Source organism: Opisthorchis viverrini (genome assembly GCF_000715545.1).
Source record: "Opisthorchis viverrini unplaced genomic scaffold opera_v5_308, whole genome shotgun sequence".
Lineage (NCBI taxonomy): Eukaryota > Metazoa > Platyhelminthes > Trematoda > Opisthorchiida > Opisthorchiidae > Opisthorchis > Opisthorchis viverrini.
Window position 1 is genome coordinate 371,726 of NW_008751957.1, and position 20,597 is coordinate 392,322.

The 20,597-nt window shown below is 42.7% G+C and overlaps 1 protein-coding gene across 1 annotated transcript in view; it reads right to left on the reverse strand.

Moving 5' to 3' along the window:
• Positions 1-278: 278 nt before the first annotated feature.
• Positions 279-20,597, reverse strand: part of T265_09723 (hypothetical protein) — a gene marked incomplete at both ends in the record, with an annotated part of 55,854 nt that continues 35,535 nt past the window's right edge. Inside the window, 2 exons of the mRNA XM_009175886.1 lie at positions 279-755; positions 9,116-9,352. Of these exons, the coding sequence (XP_009174150.1) occupies positions 564-755; positions 9,116-9,352 (429 nt within the window). The remainder of the gene's footprint in view (positions 756-9,115; positions 9,353-20,597) is intronic.

Here is a 20,597-nt window from a genome sequence, read left to right on the forward strand (position 1 = left end):
TCTCAGTTGCTTGCTGCGCCGGTAGAGTTTGACACATTCATGTGCTACACCTTTGAGAAAAACGGTCAGTAAAGTAGTGGCTTGGACTGTTGGAAACACAGGTTGTAGACGATTCTCGGTTAAAAATTGGTCGAGTTAACAGCAATGGAATTCATGCAGCCTGGTTTATTCATAATATTCCGAGAAGCACGAGTCACCTTCCCTTAGGCTTATTTCGCTACTAAAATCAAAACTAATTTTGGGAAATCTGAATCAATTTAAGCTAAAGACACCGGAAACTGACGGGAACTGCCCGCAGGGGAAATTGAGTGGAAAACTTGCAAATAAGTCATACAAAAAATCAACAGACTATACCAACCAAACCCCTCTATTTGCAAGTGCGATAAATCATACAACTGTTCGTCCTCCATTTGAGTATCTCTTGAAATTTTTGAACTAAAAATAAATAACTTGCGATTTCGGACATGATTATCCAAATCAAGATAAATTTTGAGTAGACGGAAGTAAGCACCATTGGGTTTGTCAGAAAAATAATTGAAAATTTTCCATCAAAATCCACAAAGCTAGAGTTCATCCGGTTGGAAGTTGTCAAAAGTGAGTGCAATGCGACCAAGTGGAGGATAGAATCCATGGGGTCCAGGGCTGCGTAGACAAAATTCAAACTCCGTCAAAGTCAGCTCACCGAAATCGGCTTCTTCGAATTCAGTCAGCCACTCATGAGGGATAGTGAATTCTTCTTGAATATCGGAGGGAAACTGGGAATTTTGAACATAATATAGGGATAGTTTAGCTGAAAACAGCTATTTGAAAGCGAAAATAACTAGCTGAAGAGAGAAAGCCATCAATCAATTGTATGGTCTTTGGCGACGGTTGATGAGCCTCAGTGGATGGGAAGTGGTAGTGAACGCATGACGGAATTCAGCTGGAGCTGTGGTGCACCTAGCTAATCCTTACTGTGAAATCTGAGCAGTGCGTGTCTCGGAAATCGCTGAAGTGATTAGGGACATCAAAGTTCCGGATGTGTGCAGTCTGTTCTGCACTCTGATTGTTTATTCAACTACTGGGTAAGGTGTTCAGTAGTTCAGGTATCCTAATACCAAATGAACAACTGAGCACTGTGATTTCCAATATCTGGAGGTTCTTGGTGGTTGGTTGCGGTCGTCAACTGCATACCTTCCCGAGGTTAACACTGCTCAACTATGACACGAGGATGCGCGCAAAAAGTCGCCATAATATTCCCAGAAAGCCACTTTTTAATTGAAACCTAAGTATATCTTGGACCGAAGCTAAAAAATCAGTAGAGCAAACGACATTCGAAATAAAAAATGTCATTTTTCTAATTCACACAAACCACTTTTTAAGTTTGTCTGTTTCAGCAGCAATTGGGTTGGAGAAGCATATCACCGGTAAAAGGCATTTTTACTAGAACATTTTGAATTCTTTACTAAAACTCTTAGCTGAGAAATAAATAAATAAATAAATTCATAGTTTACTTAGAATGTAAAGTGACGAAAATCGACTGTAAATTTAAGGAGAAAGCAATAAAGTCAGGACGGAATTTGAAACAATTTACCTAATGGAAGTGAAGTAAGCAGATAGCTGTTCTAATATTCGTCATACTTTCAGCAACACAGTGTGACCTCAAGTTGTTGAATACAAAGAAAGCAGACGCGAGTGATTCACATGAAACTTTCGCCACTATCAGGAGGCCTGTAATGCTAGGAGGGAATCTTTAACTTTAGACCCCCCACTGTCACCATACGAATAAAGTGAAATGACGTATACACTTCTAGTACAAGCGACTTCCAGGAACTTATTTTCACACTGACTTCATATAGTTAGGTCGGAAGCCGGTAAGTGGCACACTGTTTTCAACTAAATCGTTAATTCATCAATACCTAAGGCCCAACTAAGTGATTAAACGATTCCGCAGTTGTATGGAATATCCACAAAACTTAAAGCGAAGAAACGGAACTAGTTTTTGCATATTATTTCGGCGGATTGATGTTTGATCAACCCACGAAAATGTTGTCATTGTTGAGGCTCTTGCTACGAAACTTGGAGTCACACGTATGGAAGCAACGTTACACAACAAACTTTAACTATCCATGTTCTTGGCTTGAACAGTTGCAGAATTCCGTCACTAACAGGCACAGAAGTATCAAGCTCCGCACACAAAACAACGGCAAGCAGAATGCTAGCACTGTCGGTTCCGGTTGTCCCTTCCGTGGACGGACTGTGATTATGACTGGTGGTGCGATTACACAGAAATCATGACAGAACAATTTTGGGTAGTCTAGGCAAACGGAATACGAACATGCCTGGGTAAATAGGTCAGCTGTTCAAGGACTATTTCCAGCATGAAGAGGATTCTAAACTCCCTCACCGACAACGCTCTGCCTGGATGGCAAGTACGTAACGCAACGTAAAGTAATATAGTCTGAAATGGAAGCATTCGGACCAACAACACAGTTTCTGTAATGGGGTAACATGTCAAGTGCCTGGCCCTTCCGATCCATTTTTCATAGAGCCAGTTTTTCAAGCAATCACGTACTCCGTGCTTCGTGGAATAAACGAAACAAGCTACTTCTGACCATGTTATTACTGTGAAGACCGACAGCAGTATTCAGTTTTTAACTAAATTCTCTCTCAGCCACCATGGCAATCAAAATGCCTTCGTAGTGGAGCATCGTGGGGCTGCCACGGGAATGGACGAAAACAACGAAGTGCCTCAGTTGGCAGAGGTACGGCTTGGATGATGCTAAGGGAATGGTGGCCAAACATCAAATGAATAAATATCGTTATTAATTGGGCCGATATATTATTCTCAAGAATCGATGGTGATTCTGCGAATAGACGTGGCCCAAGTGTTCTCTCAGGTCCTCTGTTACACCTATCCTCACAAACATTTCGCTTGATGCCACTTGCACCGACCACTCTGGTTACAGTCACTTGCTTCTGTTTGACAAAAACCACTGAGATTCGGTGAAAAAGCCGGAGTATGGAAGAGATCACGTTGGTGTACGTAGAACTGCGGAATACAACATATTCACTAACGCATTCGAGGAAACATTATCCCAAGTTGAACTTAACATCAAGGGCATACAAATGCACCACTGCATAATAGCTTGCTCTGCCTTCTTGCGAAGCAATACGACGAAATTAGGATAAAGTCCAACAGCGAAGGTTTTTAGTTTGGTGGCGATAAAGTTCTAGATAAAAAACTGAAGGACTGGGAGTTGAATTAGAAACACTTCTTAAGTGTCCTTTACTTTGGAACCTCATTTGTAGGTGAGTTAGTAGGGTGAGTTTTTAAGTAGTCAGTGCAACGTGATTATCAGTCTGTCAGATTAAATACACCTTCTGATTGAATAACCCTACAATGTTCTTAAGCGCAACCGAAGAACATAAAAGCCATCAGGGATTTTATTGTTAAACCATTACACATGCAGTGAATAGAACACCAAGGTGGGAGATCATGACGAAGGTTTAACATAAAAGAATAAAAATGGCGTCCAATATATGAAGCATGTACTTTCAACCTCGTATGTCCGCATACTGCATAACGTAAAACAGGACAAAAAACAATGGTCGGAAAGTGTGCTGATTTCATATGACTGTAGTCAGTGAGTGGGCCGTCATAGGTCTATGCATTACAGTGATTTATTTATTCTGGGTGAAGTAGCATGCTATCCATCCGGCCGAGTCCCACCATTGAGATCACCAAACTAACCAGTTCATAACTATTAGAATTCCAAAGCACAAGTTGCCTTAAATGACCATTTGATTCGGGGTACACTGTCCAAACCTCTAGAGAGCCCATGAACACTAACCCGGAGGGGGGGGGCAGAAAAAGCAGTGGTTCGACATCCTTTTAACACAAAACACACTGCGAACCTAAATTTAGTTTTAGAGAGCCCATAACACTAACCCGGAGGGGGGGGGCAGAAAAAGCAGTGGTTCGACATCCTTTTAACACAAAACACACTGCGAACCTAAATTTAGTTTTATGAGTAATCTAACCCACCCCAAAATTTTGGAAGCCCTCGATTAGGAACCTTGGTAACAGCTGAGGCAATCGCAATACATTTGCACGTTCGAGTTTTGTACAAACAAAAGACGTTCGTCAAGATCAAGCTAATAAAATATATTGCCGTCTGGATCGATGGGCTGGCGACTACTAATTGCCACAGATGAATCAGTCATTATGATATTAGACTTTTGTTTAACTACTCACTACCTACAGCGATGTGAAATCAACAAACTTTCTGATTGTTATGGTTTTCTCGTCCTGTTTTACGCTACCTGTTATGCAAATGTATTAATTTGAAGATTATTTTGCCGACAGATGTAGTCCGTGATTTGTTGCGTTGTGGTCGTGGACAAAAAGTGGAAGTGATCTCAGAAACTGTTGTTATGCATTTCATGATGACTGAACCGAACAAGATCATATCCATCGCTTTCGGTGAGAACATGACACTAAGCGGATCACTTACACCCGGCCCCCTAATAAAAGTTTACTCATGGGACTCGTTAGCAGTTCAAAAGAGGCCCTTGGCGGTTATGCTGCCTCCTTATGAGACATTAACTCAGCCTACTCACGAGTAGTCGACATCGCCCATATTCTCTCATCATCATCATCATCACCATCGACAGCATGACATCAGTGTTCAACATCGATGCTTCACTGCCGTACAACCATGACTTATTTGAAAGCCTTATTGTAAAGAAAAGAATAAATGTGGATGGGGGCGGGACTTAGTGCTAGCTTAACACAATCATTCCGAGGTGCCTACACCTCCAGACATTCACTCAGGCAATCTGGACAGAAACTGACAACAAGAACGCCACTGACNGCCACTCCGAATTGGGCGTGGAAAACAGTACTCTCTTCGGCAAACGATGGTTCGGCATGCGTAAAACATGTCCCAACCAACGCAGCTTCTGGTGCTGGACACATTCTTCAATGGAAGTACCCGTTACACAACCGAAAACACGCTTTCTAACTGCCTCGTTACGGATTCGCCGACACCAACCCACACGAGCTATGGTTCTGAGACAACGATTGTCGAACACCTGAAGACGTCTCAGGTCCGCTGCTCGAATAGACCAAGTCTTACAGCCATACAACATAACATATTCTCTACAGTTGGCTGATACCCGCGCGCATCCAAAAGCTGACACATGCGTTCCTTCGGATGGCAAACATTGAAATCCAGCCGGTAGCAAAATGCAGTTTCCTGGTCACGTTCCCAGTGGGCCATATTCGGAGCGTGCTAGTTACGTACACTAGACCCAAACATGACAACTCGGTCCAGCTGTGTGGAAAACTTGGGGGTAGCCCGATCACCGTGCTCAGTATGCAGTCTGGGCTGCCAGTGAGACACAAGCAGCACGATTGGTGCTATTCTATCTATGGGAAAATGGTATCGTTGATAGTTGAACGGCTCTCACGATAGGAAAAGCCTAAAATGAGGGTTCATTTTATGAATGAAAGATGTTAATCAATTGTAACAAACGAAAATACGTAGAGGATTCTAGAGTCGAGCTAGTTCGGAAGGTACTGCTTGGAGGCATGGTTCACTAGGCTGACTCAATAGTCGCTATTGTTCCCTACTCCAGTGATCACCTAGGGTCATTGCACAGCATATTTCATATTCATTATGGTCAACATCAAGGACAGCAACATCAGTGTTGGCACTGATTCCTCACTGTCGTAAAACCATAAGTAAATGTCATGGATGTACGAGGACTGGGATACTGTCAGGGCGCCCAAGCCTAGAGAGGCGAACGATAAGAGTCCTCGACTAGAATCTTTGGCTTAAAAGCCCAACCGTAAGGCAGCACTGTTGGGCTAAAAATGCAAGTACATTACCTATTTTACGGAATACGTCGCCACGTGTTCCAACCAGCAACCTGGGAGACTGTGTTCGTCTGACCTCCGCCAACCTGTTATGAGAGACTCTGTGAGAGTCGCACGGACAACCCCGCTCCCAGTATAACTCAATGGGTCACCGAGGTACACAAACCGCCATTCCGCGGTAAGATCTAGTCTCTCTCTGACCCTGGGTGATCGAATACAGATAGTGATGATTTTGGGCAAGGTTTTTGGAAAAACAGTGAAAATGCGCATCGGTTAAATACATTTGCTGATAAGGCGCGGCCCGTAATAAAAAGCTTCGTTCGGGGAACTTTACCCAGCTGCCTACATACTGGCAGTACAGGCAACTCAATAAATGCAGTGCTACGGACGAATTTTGTTTTCAGTTTTTTTCCCCGTGAAGCAGATCAGAAATTCGTAGGGCATATATAGAGAACTGCTGTGGACTGTAACCCATAGCCGTTTGCCTTATCAGATCAACCGGGGACTCTAACTTGGAAGCTTCCCAATCTACATCATTTCGACTAGTAACAATTAGACAATCTGGAAGGTTGACAAGTTTTGTGATCTGGCTTCTTGACCACAGCGACGCATTTTTCATTCTACTAACCCACGAGGCCAGTCACATCTGAATGACAGTTTTAGCAGGGCTGGACTTCGTACTAGCTGCAAGTCATGTCGTTACGCTTCTTTGTGTGCTAAACTCTAGGATAATTTGATTGCTCTGGCGGGCATCTACTAGGTTACTTGCTTTCTTGGTGGTCATATTATCCAGAATCTTTTTCAACGCCAAATAATTCTGTAGTTGGTGGGTTTTAGTATGAGCGATGGGGTTTTATCCCAACAACTTTTCTTTCGAGTCCAGCATTACCTTGATCTGCTAGCACATGAAATTAAAAAAACTTGGCTGTCTTGGGGAGCACAGTCTATAGCCTGCGAAACATCGCTCAGACCAGTCGTTTTTCTTGGGTTCGTGTATGTTAAAAGAGTGCGAAAAGTTAATAGAAGCAGTCCAGCAAACGTGCAGGATCGTCAAATTGCACGACGTATCTTAATTTATAATGTGTTTGAATTTTGCCCTTGTTTTGTTGATCTTGGATGCATCAGTAGATGACTTGAATCTCACCTTTGAACTAGACAGAACATTGCCTGCTACACAAGTTTTTGAGGGCTTTATGGCCGCAGTTTTATATACCAGAAGTTTTTCTCAGGTCGTCCAGTTTCCAAAGAATGGAGTTCCGGGTAGTGGCTTATTTCTCCCTTTGGATTTACTGCAGTTGGCTAACACTTATCCAAGTAAAAGCTACCCGCTCCTTTATATATGAACGGCTTTAAGAAGACCTCCGAGGTTGTGAATATCACATCTAATCCCCATTCATATATATGTATACATATATTGATATAAAGTTGGTTATCTGATCGACTAGCTGACATCCGATCAACAGTGGTCAATCCTCTGGTGGCCGGCACAATGTAGGTAGAACGCAGAGGGATCGCGCGGAACCGAACTTGTTGTGACATGCAAGTCCCTGACGCCGATGTAAATCCGGGAAGATAAGGTTGGCGCACTTATACGCAGAGGCCCGTTGAAAGTCATCGGCCGGCCTGAGCACGATGGCATTGTTCCCCTCATACAAAGCGCTAACCTTGTTCTCCATTTTCCTCACGTTTCACGAAATATTGCACTTCCTCAGATAAATTACCGTAACAATGCTCACGGGAGGAAGCCCAATTGAGGGTCACTTAGACACGATTAAATCGATGGGAGGCAAACAAGCGGTCGGTTTACTACTGGTACTGTTGTCTTGTTTGGGGTGCGTCTACGGTTACTTGAACATAAACAGCTCTCTGATGAGTTCTTCTGTTCGTCAGATGAAGTATGCAATTGGCAGTCGACCAAAAAGCCGATCATTTGCTGCAGTGAGTGACCGCAAACAAGCACCAAGGAAGCAGAAAGTTGGTCGGTGTGAGAAATACTGATGGGCCAAAGTCTTGTTCGGTTTCGACTCGTGTCGCATGGAGACACGCCTAACTTGAGTGGTGGGGAGGAGGTGTTTGTCGTTTCAGCATCGACTTTTCATTTCATCTACGTGCATGACTAAAAAGTGTAAGTTGTTGGGCTGTGTTCAACAAGTATTATTACGCCACCAGAGGTATTTTCATGAAGAACCTAAGGACGACCGGTAAAACAAGCATGGAGCTTTAAGCATTACGAAACGTGTCTAACACACACTTCAGTCGACGCTCCCAACCCAAGCTACAGTATCGTGTTGTTCAATAGATGGTTTCGGTTAAGAGCATATCTTGGACAGCCACCAAATAGGCGTGGTCTAAGATGCAGCCGTCTCCCTCCGTTTCGTCAAACGTCCGAATGGTACTCATTAACTCGTCGAGCATTTGGAAGGTTGAGTTGTGATATCTGGTTATCTTGGCTATCTCCGCTGCTGAAACTAATGGGCAGAGCCCGACTGTCTATTTCTTGCCTTTCCAAAGTTTTGTGCCCACATATTTACTTTTGGGAGCACTTGTTTTCCAGCACATGCGCAGTCCTTGTTTCACTTTCCGTAAAAAATAATATGGAAAGTGCATGCGAATGCCAGCTGATTTCAGCAGCCGACTGAACGCTGGAGATCGATTCCTTGGAGTTTTACGCTGGATAACGCAGAACCTGTATCTGCCTTACAACGCATTGTTTCCGTGTCCAGATCTACTAGTGTTAAGAATTCGGATAGTTCGCTGTGACTTCTGTCAGAATGACAGATCATGGATGATGACAGACAAATTTTTCCCGATGTCATAATTTAAAAGGTTAAACATTTAGTTTGACACGGTCACACTAGATCGTCACTGAACCGATCAAATAAACCGGCACATGCGATATGTGCTTCAGTCTCCACGGAAAACTGAAAGCTGAATTCCTGTGAATACTAATTGTAACAGCTCGTTCCCAACAGGTTAGGGCAGAGAATATGTGACAGCATAGTCATCTCACGTCTTCCCACACTCCATTCCTTCCATTGTGGGGAAGATAGTCCCACAGTGAAGAGAGACAGTGAACTCGTACACACTTTAGTATTGAGCATTAGATGATGTACGATGAAGTGGCATATGCTGACCTCCTAACTTTTGGGAAGTGTACCATGCAGTGTCTAAACATGATTTCATCTTCTAATCTCCGTAATACAAAGCTCCGTTGCAATTTCTGCACTAAAACAATGGGTATAACCTACTCACTTTCATCAGTGTCACATGCAAGTCAAAATGGGGCTGTACATTCGTCGTGAAGCCTGCGCCGTCCAGTGATTCGGTGAGTACGGAGACAAATTCCTGTAACATGCGATTGCGTTCAACTGGGACATACAGCATTCGTCCGGCGAATAATCCCAATCCACACAGACGGAGTGGTTCTTTTGGGATCAGATTTATAGTCTCCTCGATGATCTGGTCGATTGCGTCAAAACAGTCCTTCGCCTGAAATTAGAGCAGACATTGGGTCCGTGTAACTAGTGCACACAATGAAACGCTGTAAGTAGTTGAAACGTCTAGCAAACTAGACACAAACAAGGATTTAGTGTCATCTTATTAGTTTTATGGAAGCAAGTATTGGAAAAGTGAACAGGACAAACACAAGTGATTGCACGATAAGACACTAAATTTTGTGAGGTATTTACATCATGCGAAGTTGGTTTAACGCTGTTCCGCTTTCCTAAACTTTTCAGGGTGAATAGGACTGAGTTTCAGTGGTTTAACTGTTCAATCAAGGTAAATGGGTACTGCATCCGCTTTCTGCATATACTTCGAATTAGCTAGCAATGATTAACCATGTTTTTCAATCACCGTATTCAAACTTTTCGCATCATTCCGCATAGATTCATTGACCACGGCTACCAAGGTAAGGGCCTTGGCCCCTGGATGGTCGCAGATACTCTTAAGGGGGTCGCAAAACTTCCCCATAAGGTTTCTTATCCAAAATTATTTTTCCAGATGCAGTCAGTTCATTTGTACAGACAGTACAACTGACGACTTTGACCAAACATCAAAGTTGATATCCCAGACACAATGGAAATTTCCGTGGTCGTTGGCTTGTTCGCTGAGCTGGGCGATTTGAATGCAATCGCAGCAATCAAGTTGCCCAGCCCAGCGAACAAGCAAACGACCATCTACGCTATCTGAGCTACCAACATTTTCCTCCATAGACAAAAGAAATTTTCGTGTTTAAGTTTACTTCGTTTGAATTAAACCTAGAGAAAACAGCATTACTCCACTGGATGAGTGGGCACGGTTTTAATGAAACTAGCTTCCCGATTTCAGACTCGCAAGGGAAAGCAAAACTAAAATGCTTCACTCAAACAAGAACTTAATTTCCGTCTGTCAAAGTATGCAACTGTACACTGAGGGGATAAGTTGCAGGATAAGATACGCTCAGTAAAACTAGGTTTTGTGGCTGTAGTGCCGAAATTTCTAAAGTAGAGAACTTATTCCACTTCGGTCAGTAAAATCTTTAGAGTTGTACAGGGAAAAGTTTAAAGACCCAACTTATGACCTCCAATGAAATCCAGCTTCAGGCAAATTTACATCAGTGCAGTCGGTAGAAAGCCCTTTGACCTTACAACAAACACAAAAGTATAACAAGGCTTTGGCAAGTAAATGACGGCCGAAGCGTCTACTGATTTCAACTAAAACACGTATAGCAGCGGCATAGACCTAACAGTTTAGCACAGATGGCACAGGAAGATAGCCCCAAACAACTGTAATGAAACATCGAAAGTACTCACTGCGATCTGGCTTCCAAATGGGGTCGCCTCATATGTTCAGGTCATGACCCAGGTCAATTCACGACTATAGAGTACATCGTTAACCAGGTCATGCGCTTGAAATAATAAGAGGATAAGACGCTGAAGAATATAATATAGCCTGCGTCCTTTGAGTAATACAGCAATGGTTCTATTCTTCTGGACCACCAGGCCCTGTCTAAATTCAAGTTGTCGCCTACTAGGATTGCAAACGAGAAAAGATATACAGGGACTCTGTTTCACAATCATTACTAGGCTGCACTTGGATCTCAGGCAACCGGAAGAACGAAATAGACATAGCCCCTCTGGGAAATTGTGCAGCTATTCAGGTCTGACAAGTTTCCTCATCTGGAGGGACAAACAGCATTTGGTTTCCTGTGCTTGTTTCCGTAAACGATATTTGTCTGCCTGAAAAATACTCTGGGAAGAAGAGAGCAAACCTCGTTTAAAGCCAGCCAGTATGTTCACTGTGGTTTTAGATGAAGCTTGTCCGAAGCGTAATTAATGTTACCCGATCGACATATGAATCTTATTTATCTTACTCTTCGCCGAGGGCAGATTAGGTGGCGGCATCAGAAATGTCTAGGATATTGGTTGTCAGATCTGTACAAATCACAATCCGGTGGCAGCTCAATTAAAAAAGGTTGTGAATCCCTTGGAAACCAAGTTGTTTCATGCCATCCTTGACCTTAACAAGCTAAGTTCTTAGTTTACCCCAAGTCATCAATACCACCATTTGCAGAAACAGGCTCAAGTTTTTTTCGGTAAATTCAACATTGTTCTTGTGCAAAAGTTTCCAAAACCCTGATAGACGTCGTCATTGAAAGATTTAACGTAAATCTGGGAAGTCACGACAAGTCTTCTAAATTTTACCATTACACTTCATCCAGGTATCGAACTTTTGGTGTTCATCGAACACACCAGACACCTTTATCTTCCGAATATCCTCTATCTTTAGAGACTTATTTGTGACTGGATTAAGGGCTGCTTTAACGACCCCAAGCTTGTGCATAGAACAGTTTTATTCGTCATCCTCTGTGCCTTGCTTAGCCACTCGAAAGCACTGGCAACTTGATGTCCTTTGTTCACTTATTTGGGTAAGATGGTTAAATCTATGTGCTACTCCGTTATCTGTGCAACCATTGTTGAGAAGTGCACTAGATGTAACTAGAAAGCTGAAGTACATCTCGATCTTCGTAATACTGATTTCTATTCCGGTCTAGTGAATCCGATTACTCGGCATGTGTGGGAGTTTTATCAACACAAAACTGGCATCTTCATATTTGAAACCCGCCATCCATGTTGATAGACCCAGCTGAACACCATAGTACCCCTCTCATTCTCACTCGGATGATTTATAGATTGTGAGGTCAAACAGCATCAAAAACACGCTGTCAAAATCAAAAAGTTCCTTGTCGTATACCTGGGCTTTCACCGCTGATAAACTATATTGCCTTCAGACAGGAGGTGTACTTAATCAGTTTATCGCGACCAAACAACGCTTGGCATATTCGAAACACAACCCTGCCATTTAGAAATTCTCACAGGCACTCTCGGGAAAGCACACTCCTGGTATCCACGAACAACTCAAGCTAACCAGTGGGTTGACCAATTCTTCATTATAGACAATTTGTTGCGCTCCTGAGCCTTTCTCAACTGTGGTAACCGAAGTCCATTTGGGAGTCTTGTCACTGGGCTAAATTTTATGACACTCAATGCATGTCACCAACGTATACGCGCTGGTCTAATTTGAAAATAGATGAGATCAAGTTGAGGCCATCTTCCAAAGGATTGTAATAAAAGAAATTGATGTCGTGCCAAATTCAGTTCAATACAACTGTCTGAGGCCTGAAATCTGCCATCAAAGATTCACAATTGACGAACAAACTGGTCTCCTTAAGGTACGACAAAGAACAAGGAGTATTCATGATAGATAAGAGAGTCTCGAAAATCGCTGGTGTCTCCAATGACAGCGGAGATTTATGAGAGAAGTAGTCCGAGAGAATCACTGGAGAGAGAGCCGCAAATACTAAAAAACATGTTTTGCTAACGGGGCTGCAATAAAACCAGCTCAACGTTCTGAAAAAGCAACGACCCCAACCCCTTGCGTGTAACTGGGACCAGTCTGGAGGATGCCTACCATAGATTCACTCGGTGGCTATTACATGTTCTGTTTGTCATCCGGAAAATTTGACCCCCCAATAATCACCCGGAAATTCTCAGTATTTTGCGCGAAACCCTCCGCTCAGTTAGACAGCAATAACTAAGAAGGGGAAAATGTAATGTGTCTACAATCGTACTTCAAACAACATCATACAGAAACTTCAGCCCGCTCTGAACCGCATCTAAGGGACTGTCCAATTTCTCATGGTTCCACAACGCACAAGATTATGTTTCAGTTTATATCGAAGAACTTGTAGTATTACTCTGTTTCACCTATTATCCATAAGCTCACCAGCATTTGCGATGATATTCATTTCTCTGAAACTGGTCGAAATTTTTTACGAGAAACTTCCGTGCTTGATGTGAATCAATTTCTGCATAGTTTTTAGTACCACCGGTCAACACCATTAGCGACTAGATCAAGCTATGGTTCATCGTTTGCCAAGCACCTATCTGAGACAGTTCACTTCGTTGGTTCTCTTCTTACTTCAGCCACACTGCTGCGAAACGGAACTATAAAGTTACCAGGTTTCTAATAAGCAACGATATTGGAACACAGCAACCCAAATCGTGTGAAAGAAACCTATCCAGCTTGTCGACAACCATCTACACACCTTTCGGGAGGTCTTATCGACTGCGCTTGCCAATCGAACTAAATGTGTCTGGTGAGACCTTCGAGAAGAGATTCGTTAGAGCCTTTAATAAGCTGTCAGGGCGTAACCTGCATAGCTCGCAATGTCCTCATGTATGGCAATGAGTTCGAATAACACAGCAGAAATTCTGGCAAATCTTTGGGCACCGTTTTCAGAAAGGTATACAACTAAGACAAGAAAATGCGGAATATTATGCAGTGTTCGTTGCTCTTCCTGGACATCTGACCACAGTTGATGGCCAGCACAAGTGATCTCCAGGACTAGACAAGACTAAACAGGGTGATCAATTATTCTAGCCGTGGTCTAGAAAAAAGGGGCAAACCCATGAATCTGATCAACGGAATGACAATAAACGGATTCCATGGTGTTGAAGCCAGCTCCAAAAGTGTGCTTTTGAAAAGATTATGTTCAAAGTAACGGAGGACTCAGCAACCTACCCACTAACAACGCAATTTACCCATTTCAGCGACCTTCTGTTCTAATGAATGGCATCCTAAATATTGTGTTGTAAGCATCTACAGAACGCAAGCTTTCTAAATTGAATAAAAGAAGAAGCGCAGATGCATTATAAGTGGGACACAGAAACGTCCAAACTCCATTTTCCACTTAGTTATTCCAACGAATTATTCTATCTTCGTGTGCTATGCACTGGTGGGCAAGTGCTCACTCACCGGAATGATGCACAAATGAGTACATATACACTGTGATCTTCCAGACGGTTTTTTTAAAGGCAGCTAACATTATGGTTTTTTAATTCCTCTTTAATTGATAACCAAGAATTAGGTTGTCTAGGTGATTTTTTAACATCCTTTTCCAATATCCAGTTAGGTTTATTGCTGGTTTCTCCATGGTCCCGGTAACTATGGGATTACGTGACTCATGCTTCTTTGGGCTCAGAAAAGTCCTGGAATACGTTCCGAATACTATAAACAAATGAGTTTCTCGTTATAATGCCCAGTGGTTGGACCGATGTTATTGAAGTTGAGCAACATCACATCCGACCTGCTCGTTTTCATACCATTATTTCGAAATGATTACCTCATATAAAGTTCCTCGAAACATGTGGATAATCCGCATACACTTTTCTATGGCCTATTCAAAATGGAATAAAACGGAAACGTAACTGAATGAGGAAATCGTCAGTCTATTGTGGCAATAAATGGCTGTTTTCCCTCGAGAACTGCAAAAAAGGGGTCGAGGTCTCATGCTGATTCATTCACTTATTCGTATACATTTCATCCACTCCATATCATAACTGTTCCACATGTTCCAAACTGTTACACTGATAAAGAATAGATTAAAACGAATGAAGGCGGATCGAAAATAGAAGACTGATAACGCAGATTGCAATCTTGTGTTTGTGAAATCGGCTGTTCTGGAGTGTCTATTGGCCGGTACTTCTAAGCCAATGAATTATCATTGCGACGTTAACAGTTTGGGAATGAAGTAAAAGTCATCTGTTTTGAGGACTTCACTGACCACCTTTGAGGAGAGGTTACTTCCTTGACAGCAGGAAAAATCCGCGCTGTAACGCTTATTCTTTTTTTAAAAAGGCACCTTCTTTTGATAATTTTTCTAAAATTTCCAGTTGGAGTGGGTGTTGCAACGAGTTTCACACCTCAGGTATGATATCTTGCATTTAGCCCTTATGGATGGCACAGAAGGCATACGAGCATGCACAACCCTCTTGTGCACTTCTTAGCTAGTCCTGTACAACCTTGTCACATTTGGGTGCAACAAATGAACTTACGTAAATAAAACCCTGCGTGTAGGCTTTGTGGAGCCATTTTAAGAACTCTATATTGGAATTTTAGAAAGATTCCACTACGTCTCTTCTTAAAAAGGTTCACAAACTATAACCGATGCATCACTTACCGCACATGACACGAAATTACCTCCTTACTGAGCTTTGGTCCAATTTTCAAGGACCAAAACGTCATTATACAGGGACAAAATAAGGTAGCTTTATCCAAACAGCGACTATTTACATGAGTTACATGAGTTCATATGAGAAACCTTTTCCAAGTTCATCAGGTGAGCAAAGCTAAGAGACAGTTCTCTCCTTTGTACAGGACCTGCAGCCGCATCACTAAATGAGAGTATGCAAAGTTCTTATCGTGTGACTTTTGTGAAGCCTGACCATTCATTACTCTCCAGAAGCCATTCATATTCTGTTTATGCCTACTGTAAAACAGCCTCTCACCTTGATGGGCTCGTCCCGTCATTGCTTTAGCCGCTAGACTTTAACTGCGAACCTACGTCGACCAGATCAATCGCTCCTACAGGTGCACTTCCAAAGAAATCCTTCTGTCACTAACCCAGTGGCTTAGTGTAATCCCGTCTCATTAGCTATCCGCCCCAACAAGACGACTGCATACTTTCCTCGACCTTCAGTCCTTGCTTGCTCTTTAAGCTTCAGAGCACTGTCGGACACAGTTGTCTTTCTTCCGCATACACTGTTTTTAACAAGCTTCGGGGAGAACTTTCAAACCGGATGACTTAGAACAGAAGTCCGTTTTAACCAGTTACAACACCGTTATATCGACTCAGTCTGAACCAACTGTCTATTCGCTGCTTGGTACCTGTCGTGTCCCGGGTTTGGACTGTTACGATCCGAGACCCTGGTAAAGCATCGAGCTGGATGCATCCGCCGTAAGGTTAATTAAGTAGACGTGGAATTATTCCCCAAGTTTAGAAGCTAACAAGTTGGCTTCCGTGAACGGTGATTTACACATGGCCTGGACAGTCAGGTGATTCAATGAAACAAGAGTCGTTGGAGTGGATCAGTGGTGGGGTTGAGGGGACCAATGTGCTTCCTAGTATATGATTCCAAAGAAACGGGGCTGTTTGCTCTACCTCATTTAAAGCCTTTGCACCAAAAAGCAGGTTCACAATTCACTGTAATAAAACTAGTCTTTTCGAGACTGTTTGTGATAAACATATGTTAGCTTAGGGAAGAACTCAGCCATACGAGTACACCTGCGCACATCGGCGATCACCAGATGAGGGTAAATTGGATAAACCATTTGACTTTACATATATCTATTATAAACCGGTGGCGCCAGGTTCACAGACTCGTCAATCATTCCTAAACAATCTTAGTGATATATTATCGTGATATATTATCGACAAGAATCGTATCATTTGAAGATCTGTTACATTGATGAATCTAAGCCAACACTCCGTAAAGGGAGAATTTCCATCGGAATCTGAAGCCTTGACGAGGTGCTACATGGTGTTCTCAGCATGAAGTGTCTTAAAGCCGTGGATGTTACCTTGATCCAGTTGCCGCTCCACTCGCGTGGAAGGACTCAAGCTGTAATTCTTCGTAAGCATAATCTAATGGATAATCGCTTCCGCTGTCTTCTCTTAGAATAACTCCGAAATTTAACCCTTCGTCGGTGAAACACTTCAAATATGAGTCACCGAGAGAACCGGTCGAACACAAGGGATCCCGTGAGTTAAGCCCTTGAGCTACATATATAATGGCTTGGAAGTAGGATTTTAGTTCCTATTTTCAGTCATATGGTTCAGAACTTATACTTTGATGGTAAACTCTATTCAACACAGAAATTCAGTGAACCATTCATCAGGCGTTTTAGGAATCTCGCGAGATCCAAATAACCACAAGTAAAAAAAGATAAATAGCCCAGAACACGAAACGTGAAGTGTCATACAGCGGTAATTATCCTTCACTTGCATGAACCGTCATCCTTTTCTGGTACTAACGACAGATGGGCAGGTGGACCATCCATTTTGACTAATTTGCTGTTGTTTCATGCAAGCAAACTGCCGATAATCAGATACTGAAGAACCGATGCAGTTGGTGCGATAATAAACGGACGAACTTGAATGTAAAACACTGCTCATCGTACATCGGAAATTCGGATAGGCTCAGTGGAGTCTCCTGTCAAATCTAAATGCGCGTGCAACGGAGTATCTAAGCGGTCACAAACTTTGAAAAATTCAGCGAAATACACTCATTTGCATACCAGTTTGGTTTTAAAAGGTGACCCATCTGGAACCCAGCCCAACCGCTCGTTTAAGATGTTTTTAGGCAACTGAATGTGCTGAAGCAGGTCGCCTAATGTTTCAGTTGGTACGATATTCGAGACATCGCGGTACATGTATAAACGTAATACGCTACTCCTAAGTTAGCTGAAAACTCCGTCGGCCCACGACTAGTTTCGCCCTTCTTAGGGTGGGTGCAGTCCTCGGGCTTTAGTCAACCTCTTATGTAACCTGAACCTAAATTGCAAGAAATTAGCGAAATACGCTCATTTGCACACCTTATGAATAGTGTATTACGTTTACATATGTATCGCAATATTTTAAATGCCGTACCAACTGGAACATGAGCGTATTTCTCTAATTTCGTTCAATTTGGTTTCAAATAGAACATAAGGTTGACGGGAGCTCGAGAAATGGTGAGCCCCAAGAAAGACGAAACACGTCGTATGTTGTCGAAGAGTTTCCAGAAACCTCATAAGTAGTGTACTACGTCTAATCAGATCCGTTTATAATTCCCCATTCTATTTCCAAGCGTCATGCATCAGACCCTAAGCATCACATTGTTTCTACCACTCATCATTGCCAATACTACCAGATCCTGCCCAAGTAAGTGAAGATCCAAGGAACCACTACCCGCTTGTGAATTCTGGACTCAATGAATCCTAGGCAATACTAGGTGAGTATTTTGCGAGTTTTCATTAAGCATATGATTGCTTCCGCTGCACTTTCGGAAACGGAGTCTCTTACTCCACTTTTGGAGTCGAAATGCTCATCAATCGATTTTGTGGGCCGATGAAATGATACCATTGAACCGTAAGATCATACAAAGTGGTAACAGATACCCAAAATGTCGTGATGAGCAAGTCATCAAGTGCTTAAATGGATGACTATCTTACGCCTCTTGGGCCTACTGTTTCGGATGCGTACCAGACAATCGCTGACGCCAGATAAATCATCCACAACCACAGCCATGTGAATTTTGTGATCGTTCGTAGCCACATGATGATTTTCGTATTGAGGCTTTTCGGGTCTGTTAGCAGCTACTTGATCGAATAGCATAAACGAAGCAAGATAACAGCAGTTTGGCGATCTTAATTAGGTTAAATTAGCTGTGTACGGTCTTCCTGGTTGCAGACTCATCACAGCAACACTGAGATAGATGCTGCGTAAGACGAATTCATCTTCAAACGAGTAGCGGTTAAAATGTACCGGTATTATCGGATGCTCGTCACAGATACATACTGCGAAATGTTTGTCGGACGGGTCGTAGCAAAATGGCGTAAAATAGACGCAAACGGTTTAGAAAATTTTCAAAGCACCTTACTCTATTTACTTACCGATTTAATTTAGAGCGAGCGCACAGAAGAATGAGATATATGTACCCTCCACTATCAAACCTACCGCCTGAGCACTCAGAAGCATCGATATCAGTGAGGTTTGGCAAGGTGAGACTGGACGCTGACCAACATACTGATGATTTCCTCTTAAGTGGTGGTGAAACTTGTGCAATCAAACTGCAGGCAAACCAAGGACTATCTACACTATCTGAGCTGCCAACATTCTGAAATAGCAAAACCGCTCTATCACGGACCGCTCAAGTCCTAGCCATTAGGCCTAAAAATGTTAAACCTGAGCTGTTTGCAACGAAGAATTGATGGCTAAGTAATAACATACGCGTTAATTACAACTCATAACTAGTGGGTGAAAACGAATAACTCTAGAAAAATTGTTACCAGACTAGAACAAGCGTTGTGATAATAAAACTCTGTTCTGGAAGCAGGACTGATAGGCCATCCCATTACTCCTAAATAGTGCAGGCTCCATCCAACATAGGTTACTCATTTGAAACTGCATACTCTTCCATCAAACCATACGTTTAGTTCTTAGCCTTACATAACCGTCGCCACTGAAAGTGCCCACCCTGTCACTGAAAAGGACCAACTGACCCGATTTCGAATCCCAACCAACAACGATGGATAACTTCCAGGTAAGATAGAACAATTCAAGGATATCCGAATTCAGTTAAGTCATTAAGTAAGCTTTTGGTGAATTCTGAAAGCGAAACCCTATCAGCAGTAACATGAGGAATAAAACACGCGGGGAGGAGGCTTGCCGCAGTGCAAAACAAAGCTGGACAAGGTTATTACGAGCAGATCTACAGTGTTTTCGATATCCGACCATCCTCGGTGTCCACAGCGGTGCTAACGAAAGAGCCATCGATAATAGATCAGGCAACTTCCAAATCAGATATAATCTATCTGTCAGACTCCACATGTGTTGAGTGATCACAAAAAAGTCGTTCGAGCTGGAGGATAACCGATTCCCTATATTCGCGTTGAATCCAAACTCAGTGTAGAGCTGAAAATGATTCAAATGGCTTTTAGTAACTAAGCCATCTGACACCGTCAAGACCGGCAAAACTAACGGAAGCTTATTTGTTAGGTTTGTTGCCCAGCAAAAATGATTGCCATGTCCAACATTCGAGCTTTTCAACCGCAGTTTTGTGTAAACAGCCAGATACTCTATCTGCTTCGACACATTACGTTTTCCAGTTCACTAACACAGATTTATCGCTCCCTCTTAACAGAGGCTGAACAACGGAGGCTGAACACCATCTTCAGGATTGCACACACAGGCCAACGTAGTGGCTTGCTTTCGGCCAGCTGATCAGGCACACGCCCACACCTACTTGAGAAGAAATTGTTGTTTACGACACCACCAACGTGCTATACCGTGTTTATGTGTGTCAACCAAATTTTTACCCAAGTGACCTACAGACACAACTTTGGCTTGCAAAAATTTTGGGTAGTTGCCACATTTAGTCATCATTAAAAGTACTTTGTCCGTGGAATTCTGATTAGGGTGTCTCAAATGAACTTTGGGCTGATAACCAGATCAGGGAACATCACAAACGAGAGATTCAGCTGGGTTCCAGCTGAGTCTCTCGAAAAACCAAATTAGTTTGCAAATGAGTGTATATTTGCTAATTTCGTGCAATTTGGTTCCAAGTAGAACATAAGGTTGACGGAAACCCGGGGACTGCGCCTACCTGATGAGCCCCAAAAAGGGCGAAACCGGTCGTGGACTGTCGATGGA